This window comes from Chelmon rostratus, chromosome 22 (assembly GCF_017976325.1).
Source record: "Chelmon rostratus isolate fCheRos1 chromosome 22, fCheRos1.pri, whole genome shotgun sequence".
In the NCBI taxonomy this organism is placed as follows: Eukaryota; Metazoa; Chordata; class Actinopteri; order Chaetodontiformes; family Chaetodontidae; genus Chelmon; species Chelmon rostratus.
In genome coordinates this window covers 4,861,994-4,875,087 of record NC_055679.1, presented here as the reverse complement: position 1 = coordinate 4,875,087, position 13,094 = coordinate 4,861,994, and the positions used below count along the sequence as shown (strand labels likewise).

Below are 13,094 nucleotides of genomic sequence, written 5' to 3'. Positions count from 1 at the left end.
AGCGTTAACAACTTACTTTGATGTTGTGATTGGTTATGGTCTGAAAGTCGATGTTACGAAAGAGCTTCCACTCCCTTTCCAAGCACCACATATGCACAGCATGATAAATCACATTTAGTTGGTGCTGGGTGGTGATCCATCTCGCTAACGATTGCGATCTTAGAGAGGGCTTGGAGTTGGCGGGAGGAGTTATCGCGGGACCCAGGGCGCGATTCTCGCGGAAGCATCGTTCAGCCGTCAAGAGGCGGCGGAGGGAGAAGGGTTCATCGCACAAGCGCTCAGCTCAGCGCAGCGCAGCATGTCGTCTTGGCGCTTGCATGGACCTCTACGACCCAAACACAGGAGGCTGAGAGGTTACCAATGATTTTATCGACCGGCAGCTAGAAGCCTTTTGTTGTCACATCAACGAAGCAGAGGAAAATGTCTCGCTGGATTTGGAGCCCGCTGCTGCTGCTGCTGCTGCTGTGTGAAGTTCATGCACAAGTGGAAAGTGAGTTAACGTTACTGGGGCAAGACATTTGAATTCCTCTAATTTTTAGCAACATTATTGCGCTTTCTCATCTTTAAAACTGATAAGTGTCGGGAGGTGAGTTAGCTAACTTTGTGGAGAGGGTAGGCTAAGGGTCGCCTTGTGATTCCCTGATACTGTAATCGTTACACTGTCCGTAAATCACTTCAGTGTCACTCAGCGGGACTTGTTATTGTTGTGTAGCTAACGCTAGCTAGCTGTTAAACATTTAATTTGGTCACACAGACTCAGGTCAAATGTGTATTCAGTCCAGTTTATATATCTCTATCAGCTCCTAATTTTCTGTTTTTTTTCTGGAGGGAAACTAGCATTCATTTGGTGAATTTATATATTATTCAAGAGGGAAACTGGCATGCACGACTGATCTTGAACTAGGCAGTCCACATCATAGTTTAGGTGGGCACCGAGTGGTGGATCTGTCATAGTTAACAAAAGACCAATATGAGGATAGCAGATGTGTTTTTAAGAATGACAAGAGATACAATGAAACAGTCAGTTATGTACTGGATTATTATGTCTACAAGCCCTCTCTGCCTCACATCAGCTTGTTCACATGTCAGAAGAGTAAGGGCAGCAGGTCACCTGAGTCTGACCTGCAAACACATGCAACCTGCAACAAATCTGCAGAGTTTTAGCTTTCATACCTGACAGTCTTCCTCTCTGTATGAAACACAGACCTACAGATCCAACAAGACCATACCTATAATCCCATCTTGTATTATTGACACTGCCAGATACTAAAATACAGTGCAAGTGATTTGCAAGTAAAGACAAACATTAAAAGCAGCTGTTGACTCTCTCAGAGGGGGAGGCCCGGGTAAATCAATCAGAGCGAAAGAGATAAACAGTGGTGAAAGTTCAGTCTCACAGTGAGTTGAAGAATAGCACACAGATTGGCCTGAGGACTAAAGGATTGCTGAAATTATAGCGGTGGAAAGCATCTTCCAGATTTCTGGTAAAGTTGCAGCTGAGGTGAACTGTAGTGTTTACAACTGGCAGATGCTTTAGAGTTGGCCTCTGTCAGATCAATAGTTGTTGCTTTTTTTATTTCTCCGTCAAATAACATGTGCTTATCAGATATAATTTGTGGGTGGCTGCTGTTGCAGCGTTATCATTTGAAGTGGTCATGGTATTGCGTAGCTAATCAAGCATCTGCTTCTCTGCACATTCCGCTCAGATACACAGTTAATGGTTATTTAAGACTGAATACTTGGTTAGTTTTCATCAGCAGGCCTTTTGCCTGATGTTGTCAGGCATCCCAGAGTAATAAAAATAGTACAATACATTGTGGTATGAAACATATAGAATACTGTTAAAGAACAATATTATTATTATTATATTATTCCAGAACAATGCATGTTCTATTACTGAATTATGACTAATGATGGATTCGTGTACAAATCACTTTCATTTTGCAGCTGGTAAAGGTGATTTTAAGTTTAACTGCTTTATATATTGCTGAGTAGCTTAATCTATAGTAATGGATTGTAATTTATTCGTTGATATTTTGCATTAGTGGTCTGAACTTGTTAAGTAACTCGTAACTAAAGCTGTCAAATACATGTAGTGAAGTAGAAAGGAGCATAAAACGGAAGTGCTGTCAGGACTGCACTTCAGTGCTTGAGTAGATGTGCTCAGCTGCTGTCCACCACTGACAGGTGGTGATTGCGCACCTCAGCATTTCAGTATAGTACGTCATGACTCAACACGGAGCCCACTTCTTCATTCAGGTTTACTGCATGTTGCCTTGTGTCCGTCACAGTCAGTCCTTGTTCTTCTCCACAGTAACTTAGGTATGCTGAAACAGGAAACCAAACGTAATGTGTTTAACTTAGCATGATGTGCATCTATAGGCCGAGTAATGCAGTGACAGTGCTCTCATAAACTATTTTTAGGAAGGATTCTTTAGTATGTTTTCATGCATCATTTTGCTGGTGCATGTTTGCTGTATTGTTGGATATCTCAGGGGTTCTGGTGCAAATCAGGTTATAGGCAGCACACAGTAATCAATCTACAACAATAAAATCATGTGATTGATAGACAAAAAAAAAAATCACACTCTCCCCCTCTCTGTCACAGACCGGGTGATTTTCCTGCCGGGAACGTTCCAGAACGTGAGCGTCTCCCAGAATGAGACGGTGCAGGCCGTGGTGTCCAGGATCCCCGCGGAGGTGGCTTTCATCACTCTGCAGTTCCACACACAGCACCGCAACGCCACGCTCTCCTACACCAGGGTGAGACGAGTCGGTCATGGTGGTCCCGATGTGTGTTGTGAATATCAGGTCACTGCTTTCACACTTGTGACAGCTGACAAACACATCTCTCCCCCATTATCTGGAATGAAAAAGCTGGATTAAGTCATGAAATACTGATAACAGAGAACCATCATGACTTCATTTAGCAATAATCGGAAATCAACATAAATGATTACATAGAAAAAAAAGAAGTTAAAGGCATAGTTCAGCATTTTAGGAACCATGCTTATTCAGTTTTTTTTATTCAGCAAGCAACTGGTTAGCTTAGCTTAGCATAAAGACTGGTGACAGGGGTAAACTAGCTCTGTCTGAAGGTAAAAACATTAGATCTTTCCTGTTAAATTTGTACAAAAGAGTGGGTTTTAGAGCTGTTTCTGACAAAGCCAGGCTAGCTGTTTCCTCCTGTTTGCAGTCTTTGTGCTAAGCTAAGCTAATGAGCTGCTGGCTTTAGCTTCATATTTAGTATACAGACATGAGCTCACTGTCAAATCAGATATGTTATGTAAGTAGCTACATGAGTGTTACAGGAGTATCACACCAGGGCTGAAATGATAAAATAGGTGAGCTAAATCTCCATTTTTTAAAAAAATGTCTCAGTACTTGTTGATCATGCTCATGTTTTATTCGGCCCTGCTGAATAATGCAACACACCTGCTTCCTCTGTGAATATCTATATATATATAAATATCCAATAACAAATTCAAATCTTAGGTGTGTTCTTTTTATACACACATCATTGGATTACGTAGGCCCCTAAATGAAATGAGATACTGTGTTCAGATGATTTAATTAAGTGATTCTAACTTAGCCTCTAGCGGGCTGATTCACGTGAAATAGTAAAAAATGAAACTGTATAATTAAAAGTATGCTTCATGCCGCAAGAACAGGCAGTCAGCTCTACCTCTGATTCATGAATGAGGCTTTGTAAGGGAGCTCGTCTGACCCACTCAGAGAAGTGGCAGTCAGCTGATGCACAGTCCACCGGTCATGAGTGGCAAGCAGGGCGACCCCGAGGGAAAGCCTCCTGGCGCCGGTCCCAGAAGCCTCAAGGGACCGCCTCGTTTAGGTCAATGCTGCAGACCCATAGATAGCCTAATTTAATGTAGTTTTGCGTATTTTTGCTGCCGATGGAAAGCAGGAGGAAGGAAAACAAATCCATGTGAGTTTCTCAGTGGCAGAAAATATCTCCTCGAAGAAGAAGAGCCTCATCATGCAATTAAACATCAAAGCTGGGCACGGAGCAGATCATTAGCACCAAAACCTGCACAGGAAATTCACAGAGAAAAAGAGGAAGCGTGTTACAAACAGAAGTGGTGTAATACAGAGTAAACATGCACGCTGCACAATTTCCTTGATGTTATTAACTCTGATTAATGTCCTTTTCCTGTTTATTTTCACCACACTCACTCACTTCAGGTGATCCACAACATCTTTTTTTATGTTTGTTTTTATTTATCAGCCGCTGTGGTTGTTGCTGACCCTCTGCTTCTTCTTCTGGTTAACAAACCACTTGCATAAATCTCATCAGTTTCTCCGCCTGTTCAAATGAAACGTGAACATGCTTTCATAAACCGAACTCTAGGTTGAATCACTTGGGTGTGTTTCCTGCTGGTGACTAATGAGTCGTCAGACTGAGCCGTAATCCTTTACACGCTCGTTTAATGGTCTGATGTTGCTCCACCTCGGTGGCGCATGAGATAAATCCAGTGGAAACCACATCGAATGGGGTATCTGTACCCACCCCAGCCCTGCCCGAGCAGGACGGGTGTCGTACAATGGACTTATTGTATGAGGAGTTGGACTGAGAGCCATGCTATGTGGGTACAGTGCTCCGATGCTGCCAGGCCCTTCACACAACAGTAATTCAGTGTTTGCCGACTGAAAAATGTGTGGCACAATACATGTCAGAAATATGTGGTATGTTTTAGGGCTGAAGAGTTCATCGAAAAATAATCCAAATTGCAGTATCTCCAAGTGTAATGCTCAAATTGCAGGAGCTATTATTAAATTCCCAGTGAAATTTACAGTTTCAGTGCACTGATTTTGATCATTTTAGCCAATAGAGTTTATATATATATATATATATGTATATATGTCAGCCAAGGGGGCCACGTTAGTAAAATCTTGCCGTGGGGATCAAACATCCAATACAGAAGGATGTGTTGATACCCCTCAGATGCACTGTTGTGGCAGCTTGAGATAAAAGATCCTTGGCAAAATCTGCCTCTCTATTGTCAACTGAAGTAGGACATGTAGCACCGAAAGAAAGATCCACTTGGTCTTCGTTAGGGTTCTTTTAAATTGAGCATGTTGCCAACTAGCCAACTAGTTCCTGTGAACTGGCACGTTCATCGTTCAGGATGTGGTGAACTAGACCACACACTTCAGCGCTTGGCTGTCAGGTACACACAAACACATTTTATTGACTTGCGTTACATTAATGAAGTTTGTTTTGCAAGTCTCCTTAGCAAATTTAATGCCACATGACAGTGATTTAAGGATAAAAATAAAGTTATTCTGTACTTTTTCTTATTCTCATGAAAAAAACAAAACAAAACGAACAATCTCTCAATACTCACAGCCGCCGCTTCACTTCTGAAGATGTGAATCTTACAAAACCAGGTGACGAATAAGTAATTTTATTTTTTAAAAAGGCAAAATAATTAACTAAAACAGCTGGGCACTGTAGTTTTTAGCTAATACTACTCAAAGAGGAGTAAATAGTGATTTTGTTGGGGTCTGTTTTCAGCGGTGGATTAATGCACGTTTGGCCATCTTCATACGAATGGTCATGACTCAGAGCAACACTGTGGCTAACTGATGAGCTGATCAGCCTTTGTTTGGGCACGTTTATTGTTAGTTCTGGTCTATACTGCCCCCAAAGCACAGCTATCTGCGAGCCCTTGGACTTGTTTGAACTTCTTCTGTTGGCTGCCAGTGAAAAGAATTGATTCAGTTTCTTTGCATTAGTTGTTGGCAAATAATATAATTTGCTCAAAAGAAGATTCCAGGAGCGTGAGTTTCCGGGGGAATGACTCGGGTCACCTTCCCAGCAAGGGCTCGAGTATTTGTCGACCTTTTGATCACAAACAGTCTCATGAGGCTTATCATCAGCTTAGCCATGCGAAAATGTCACCACCTTCAGAGAGAGTAGAGAATCATAATCCTCAGCAAGAGGCATGTTCGCTTGGTTAGTAGCACAGTAATCCATGAAACAAAGAACCAAGTGTGCTGTGACTCGTTAGAGGGGAAATATTATTGTTGACAGAGGATCATCTGATCCTCAGTCTGTGTCCAGTACGAGCAGACATACTGTCTGTACTTCATATGTTTGCCTGTTATGTAAAGCCCCACTGTGGAGTTTGGTCAGGCCTCAGTCCCACCATGGGGCCTGACCTTCCTCTCTTTACAACTCTGAATGTATGCAGGTTTCAGAAGAAGACTTTCTGACTTTTGCATTTCGTTCGTGCATCTGCTGACAAGGCGATATTTGTGTTTGCTTCAGATGCCAGGTCTGGGTGTCTCTCTGACGGCAGTGGACTCTGGGCTCCTGTCGGCTCTCCAGCCAGGCCAAGTGTCCCTCTCCTTGTTCCTGTCTTCTCCTGATGGTGACACTGTGGCGGGCACCGGGGTCATCCTCCCATACTCCAGCACGGGTACTTTAACTACTTCTAGTTAAATCAGGCCATTAAAAAAAAACACGCCAGTGCTCTTCTCCTCTGATTTGTTTCACTCAACCTTATATAAAAAGTCAGAAATAAGGAAGTTGCAGCTACTGCTCATGAAAACAGTTTCTGTGAAATCAAAGCGTGGAAGCTTGAAAAAAACCAGTTCATTGTGATTTTGACTTGAGGAAGCTCATGCAGACCATGAGTGAGTGCTGGCATTGATTGTGGTCGCTCATATGCCTTCTTAGTGTGTTGCCAAGTCATCCTGACATGGCAGGATGCCACCAAGCCTTTTTTTTTTTTTTTGTTAATTTGTCCTTTGTTGGCCCCGCTGCAGCGTCTAATAACAAACGTGTTCTCTTTTAGATCCGGTCCCCGGAGCCTGCAACACGGAGTTCAACCTGGACATCGACCCAAACGTCTACATCCACTACAACCTCTACGAGACCACGATCCAGTTTGCACCGGCAAACTTAGGATACGAGAGGTAACACGCTAGACTGACTCGACATCGTCTGCCGGGACCTGCAGCTGATTGCTCTCACTTCTCTCTCTCAAGCGTGCCTGTAATGTGTGACAGCCGTCTTTGTTGCCTTGTTGATTCATCTCCTGTTGTGTCACTACCTGCCGGTCTGCCGCTGCACAGGCTCCAGTCAGGTTTACTTAACTGAGCTTTCAGCGCTTTTGAGGAAGAAAAGGTTTCTGCGTGTTTGCTTGTAGTTTTCACTTCTGTATCACTGTTGTTGTCGTGGTTTGGCTACAAATGGACTACAAAGGAATAGCTTGAGGGCCTGCGTCGTCATAGCGACGTGGAGATGGCCATGAATGCCAGCTATTTTCCAGTGGCTGAATTGTTGGACGGTGTCACACATTGTTTGGGGATTTTTTTTTTTAAATTCCAGACCTCATGTGGGAAAAATGTGGAAACAACTAAACAAAGGTGGAAAATGTAGTTTTCAGCTCATTCCCAACATTGCTTTGGATGAATTCTTGTGGCTTTGTCGACCGTCTTTGATTTCCAGTCAGGTCGCCTCGGTTAAGACTGGACTTGTTTGACGTGTCTGACTGGTGTATGTCGTTGTGTCAGTTGAGGAGCCCACTTGATGACCACACCTAGCACGCTTTCATGACACACTCAAGTGTACTCAAAGGTATGTGTTCATGCAGGTGCTCCGATCATGAACGCATTATAAGAACTGGATGCTGGTGATGAAAGTGTATTTCGACTGCATAAGGAAAGCGAGAGTTCAAAGACAGTGTGGAGGCGGGTGATGCAGGAAGATTTCTGAAATCCAAAGATAAAGCATGCAGCAGTCGTCAGAAGGTACGCTCTGACTGACGTGTCAGTTTCGCAGGAGTGAGTCTGTAGCCATAGCCGCCGTCGAAGGCCGTTTATATCAGCGTCATGTGGTGACACAGAAGTAAACCAGCTCCCACCTCGCAAAGCAGACTGAACTCATACCTCTGCAGCATGTGTGCTGAATACACCTCCCTCACATAAGACTGCTGTCACCTCTCCAGTCCTCAGCGGCACCTCACACAGCACGCTGATAAACCACAGAATTACAAAGAATGGCATTACAAAGTTTCAGTTTTAGTGGCTTAACCCACTCTCTCTCTCTGTTTCTGCTCTCTGCTCAGTGTGTCGGTTAAATGACATTTAAACATATAGCATTCACAAAGTTTCCACGCGTAATGGAGACACTTGTCTATCAAAGCCAGTCAGCTCAACACGAGCGAGACACTGAAGCCAGCTTCACACATCTGTCCTCATTCTGTCAGGGGACAAGCTCCTCCGGCCTGCGACGAATCCACGGGGTCCAGCACGCGCTGGCGGCTGCAGTATGACGTCTACCAGTACTTCCTGCCTGAGAACGACCTGTCAGAGCGCAGCCTGTTCACCGGCGTCCAGGCTGTGGCCGACGTTCAGGGCATGACAGCCAACGGCAGACGGGTGGGGCTCCAATCATTTTCATTCAGATTTGCTCCGAAGCGCCCGCATTAATAAGAGCACGTTTAACAGAAGCGCAGCAGCCGACGCGCTGCATGCTAACTCGTCGCCGCCCGTCTCCCTGCAGGTCATGACGCTGCTGTCATCGGATAGGAGCGCGGCGGTGTTCAACTCCATCCCCGGTCAGGGCGTCGTCTACTCCGTCATCGTCAGAGACCCCCTGCTGAACACCTCGGCCTCCTACATCCCTGCCCACACCTACGCCTGCAGCTTCGAATCCACCCTGGACGGCTGTCAAACGCTGGGTGAGCTGCAGCTGTTTTTACTCATCGCTTCATGCACGAATTAAGTTTTGTGATGCAGCAATTAACAAGTTTATTTTCAGCATTTTTGAGTTATGAGATCCTGAATCTAAATAAAAGAATGCAGACAAAGATATCTATTATAAATGGATTGATCATCTCTTGATATCATCAGTTTAAGCAACCAATAAACAAAAGGCTGGATGAGGTCGGTTGTTGGCAGTGTGGATGAAATACTGAACGTCTTATTCCTCAGAGACATTATGAAGCGTATTGCAGAGGCAGGCGGTTAATCATTTATATTAATATTCCCTTTTTTTCATGTCAGGAAAGACTTCCACAAAGATTTTCTTCACGGTTGCTGGCTTGGCAGGTCTGTTTGTCTGCTTCGTTGGCCATCGATTCTTCAAGTGTGGTGAGTGGAGGCTCGGGGTTTGGGGTTTTTACTCTTCTGCACAGTTTCTGTTCCCATCATGGAGGCAGCAGCGGATCCAGTGAAGGAAGGTTTCGAAGTTCAAGTCCGAGAATCAAGTCTGAGGAGACGAGGAGTCAAAACTCTCCTAAATTTAGCTTTTTCCAGTCGTACATCACTTCGGGGTCACCAGAACGGATCAGAGGTCGTGTTTGCAGGTCGCAGCTTCTTCGTAGGAACTTTAAAATGACACAAAGCTCTGGCGTGGTGCTTTCACAGCACCAGAAAGAGCGGCGGACACTTGTGTGGCTTCCATTTGTGTGGCGAGTGTTCGTGGATGAAAACCAGAAACTCGTCTCCCAGGGCGCGGCGGCGACCCACCTCTCATGTGGTCTCCCTCGCATGTGATGCAGAAATGTATTTGTTCCAAACTGAACCCATGACTGCGATCTGAGTGACAGCGTTAGAGGACACGGCACGGTTTCCCCTTTAGAGGCAGAGCCTGTGGTTTCATCAGCTTCCAGCAGCTAAATTGTCATTAGTGATGTTTGTGTAGAGTGACCGAGCCAAGATGTGTTGTGACTTGGTTCTGTGATTGAATTACTGTCATGTCTAAAGGTTTTATTCTCTGTTTTCTCTGTCTGTCTCTGTCATGCAGAGTTGTTTTGCATGGGCTTTAGCTTTGCGGCGTTCTTCTTCTTCGTGCTGATCACCAGGACCACAGAGCTGGACTACGACAGTGAGTTTTCTCCACTTTGCCACATGATGGCAGCCACTGTGTGGACAGTAGAACTGGAAAACGCCTGAGCTTGGCGTCTAATGTTTCTGTCTCTTTGCGTCTCTCCGCAGTCTGTCTGGCCGTGTCGGCAGTGATCGGCGTGGTGGGCGGGGTCCTCCTGGTGATGAGCTGGTGGCGTTTCGGGTCGGTCATGGCCTGCGTCGTCGTGATCGGCCTGATGCTCGGCTTCCTGGCCGCCTCCACTGTCCTCTTCACGCCTCTAGGTAGGAAACAGACGCTGTCTGGTCCCCCAACACGACCCCAGTTAACCCTATTTTGTTTGGTTTCACGCTGGTACAGTCATATCCTCAGTATGTTGCATATGTGTTGCCAGGTGACCTCGATGTGTTCAGGCACTCAGATGTGGTTTTCTGGGTGACGTTCTGCTGCATCATGATCATCGTTCCGCTCTTCTTCGTGCGTTGGCCCAGAGAGGTAACAGATTGACACGCTGCATCCCACTCACTACAGCATGTCTCACACTGAAGCGCTTCACTTTAGCACCATCTAGTGGCAGCTTTAAGAACAACGCTGCGACAGGCAGCACACAGAAAGGCATGTGAAGATTCTTCATGTAGCAACTTTAACCAAGTTTGGACAAAAAGGACACAAGTATTTTAAATTAATAATTACTAAAAAAGCTTCTTGACCACACAATGATGAAACTTAGCATAACTGACCGAATTACATCACAACATGGTCAGATACACATTGCATGTCTCGTGTCTCTAATGGCCTTTTCAGGTATTAAAGGTTTAGATTGATTCTTAAAGAAATGAGCATTTGCGTTCTTGTCAAGAGTTAGCTGAGACCATTAATACCATTTTAATGTCTATGCAGTAAATATGAAGCGACAGCCAAGAGACAATTAGCTTAGCTTAGCATAACGACTGGAAACAGCTAGCCAGGCTCTGTCCAAAGGTTAAAAAAATCATGTTTGTTTAACAGAAATGGGGAAAAAAATCTCAAGTTGGAGCTTCATGGGAACTTTTCTATGACTATTTCTCGTCTATTTCTATATCACTGGTTGCTTGGCAACCTCACAGTAAGGACAAGACTCCAGGAAGTCACTGCAAGAAATTGTTGAAGCACGTGACCCCCTGTAAGAACACAAACTGTTGTTTTTACATATCTGAGTTAACTGTTTCCAGGCTGCAAGTTAAAATTTACTTGTCATCTGTATGTTTTGGAGCAGCACTCCCTTTGTCGTCCTCTGTGATCATTTGAATATTTTCGTTAGCGATTCATAGTGAAAAATAAATTGCAGACATGAACAGAAAATTCAAGTGTTGTCTTATTTTGAAAGGTTTGCCCGCAAACTGCCAATATTCCAGTATTTTGTTGTGTTTGAGCAACGATCCTTCACATCAGCTAAGTGGAAATCAGTCTACATTCAGAAATAAGAATAAGGAGCAGCGTGTTTTGTTTTTGTGTTTCTTTGATAACAGGGAAACATCATCACCTGCGGCGTCGTCGGCGCTTACGCTGTAGTCCTGGCCGTCAACGCCTACATTTACACCAGCCTCTCCTACATCACGCTGAACATCCTCAAACGCTTCCTCAACAACAACTTCAGTGCAGCGTTCACTGACGTGCCCTTCCAAGTCATCGGTGAGTTTCCCGGCCGAAACCAGAATCTCGATGTCAAACCCAGACGCCCCCGTCACAATCTTGTCTTCTGTCTCTCACCCAGACTACGTCATGATCACCGTGTGGGTGGTGCTCGGCGTCTGCGGGATCGTGCTGCAGCTGTACCGCGAGCGCTCCCGCCCGTTCTTCCCGCCCAGCCCGTACCTCATGTGGCAGCAGGAACGCGAGCGCCGCAAGACCAACGTCCTGGACCCGAGGCACCACTTCCCCCCGCTGCCCAACCGCCTCCTGGCCAGAGTGCGGCAGCTCACCAGGAGGACGGAGCCGGCCGGGGAACACACGCCTCTGCTCCTGTGAGCCTCGGCCGCCCTCGCCGTCTCTGCGTAAAGGCGGGTCAATTCGCGCACAGTGAGCGGGGTCCGAAGCGGAGAGGATGCTTTTTCAACCAGCAGAGGCTCAGACCGCCACGTTACGAGGATTAACTGGTCTCAGAAGTGCAGCGTAAATGACCCCAAGAAGGACTCTACCACTGACACTCTTCATGTGACTTTGAGGTTTTTGTACCTGACTTTTCATCCCTCCCCTGAACGCCACATTTTTTTTAACTCTTAAATGACATTTTAACAATCACTGGAACTAAAGAAGAACTTTTACTCTTTGAATGTCTTTTCTCATGACTGAAACGTTGTAGCTTCATGGTGTCTGTTACCTTCACTCACTTTACTGTTTGCACTTAAGTCATGTTCTACGTAGACTTTCCACAGCGAGGCTTTTATCTGTGGAGAGCAGGATTATTACCACGAGATGTTTGAGCGCTGCATTTTGTCTGCTCAGAACTTGTTTTCGTCATTTGGTTTCAAACCACAGACTCAGGCCAGACTTTTAATAGAAATACCGTGTATCTCAAAGGTCATTTTAAACGTAAGAATACTCTGGGTCCTCTCAAATGTAACGTAAGGTTTATGTCATGATTTTTTGTTTTAGACTAATGATGGCATCACGCAGTAAACAAACACAACGTTGCACAGTTTGCACGTCTCTGCAGAACAAACGTTTGAACTTCTCGGACTACACCTGGCACACTTGTCAGTTTTTTTGTAATTTGCACACTGGATTTTAATATATTGAATTGTTCTGGCTGTAACGGTGCTGATCGATGATGTTTTAAATCTGTGGATCTGTCTGAAGCCACGTGCCATGACTGTTCTCAATGCACTGAGACAACTGATGAAACCGTCGACTTCTGTCTGTAAGCCTGGAAATGTCTGTCAGTATTTTATTTGGCTGCTGAGCTCAGCTCAGGTCTCATTACTTAAAAATGAAATCCAAAACAATATGCAGACATGAGGAATGAAGTCATTTGCAGTTCAACATGTTTTGATATTGAATAAATGCCTACAGGAGAAAACTTTTGTTCTTTGCTCAGGTTTTGTTACTAGAAAACACACACACGCAGTTGTTTTTTCAAACGTTGACTTGTCAGACAGCCGTTTCCAGTTTTCCACTTCGCCTCAGTCCATCTGAAATGAGCTCAGGACCAGAGAAGGTGGAGGTGTTTCTGGATCTGGTTTGTATGCAGTTTCCTCTTTGCATGATAGAGTTTCAGCTT

The 13,094-nt window shown here is 44.9% G+C and overlaps 1 protein-coding gene across 1 annotated transcript; it reads left to right on the top strand.

The window, feature by feature from the left end:
- Nucleotides 1-250: 250 nt before the first annotated feature.
- tm7sf3 (transmembrane 7 superfamily member 3) lies at nt 251-12,881 on the top strand. The gene is made up of 12 exons (XM_041963998.1): nt 251-490; nt 2,609-2,763; nt 6,290-6,440; nt 6,819-6,939; nt 8,235-8,406; nt 8,531-8,708; nt 9,034-9,120; nt 9,776-9,856; nt 9,967-10,119; nt 10,230-10,330; nt 11,344-11,506; nt 11,589-12,881. The coding sequence occupies exons 1-12, from the start codon at nt 421-423 to the stop codon at nt 11,840-11,842; spliced, it is 1,686 nt and encodes a 561-aa protein (XP_041819932.1). The 5' UTR covers nt 251-420; the 3' UTR covers nt 11,843-12,881.
- The last annotated feature ends 213 nt before the right edge of the window (nt 12,882-13,094 follow it).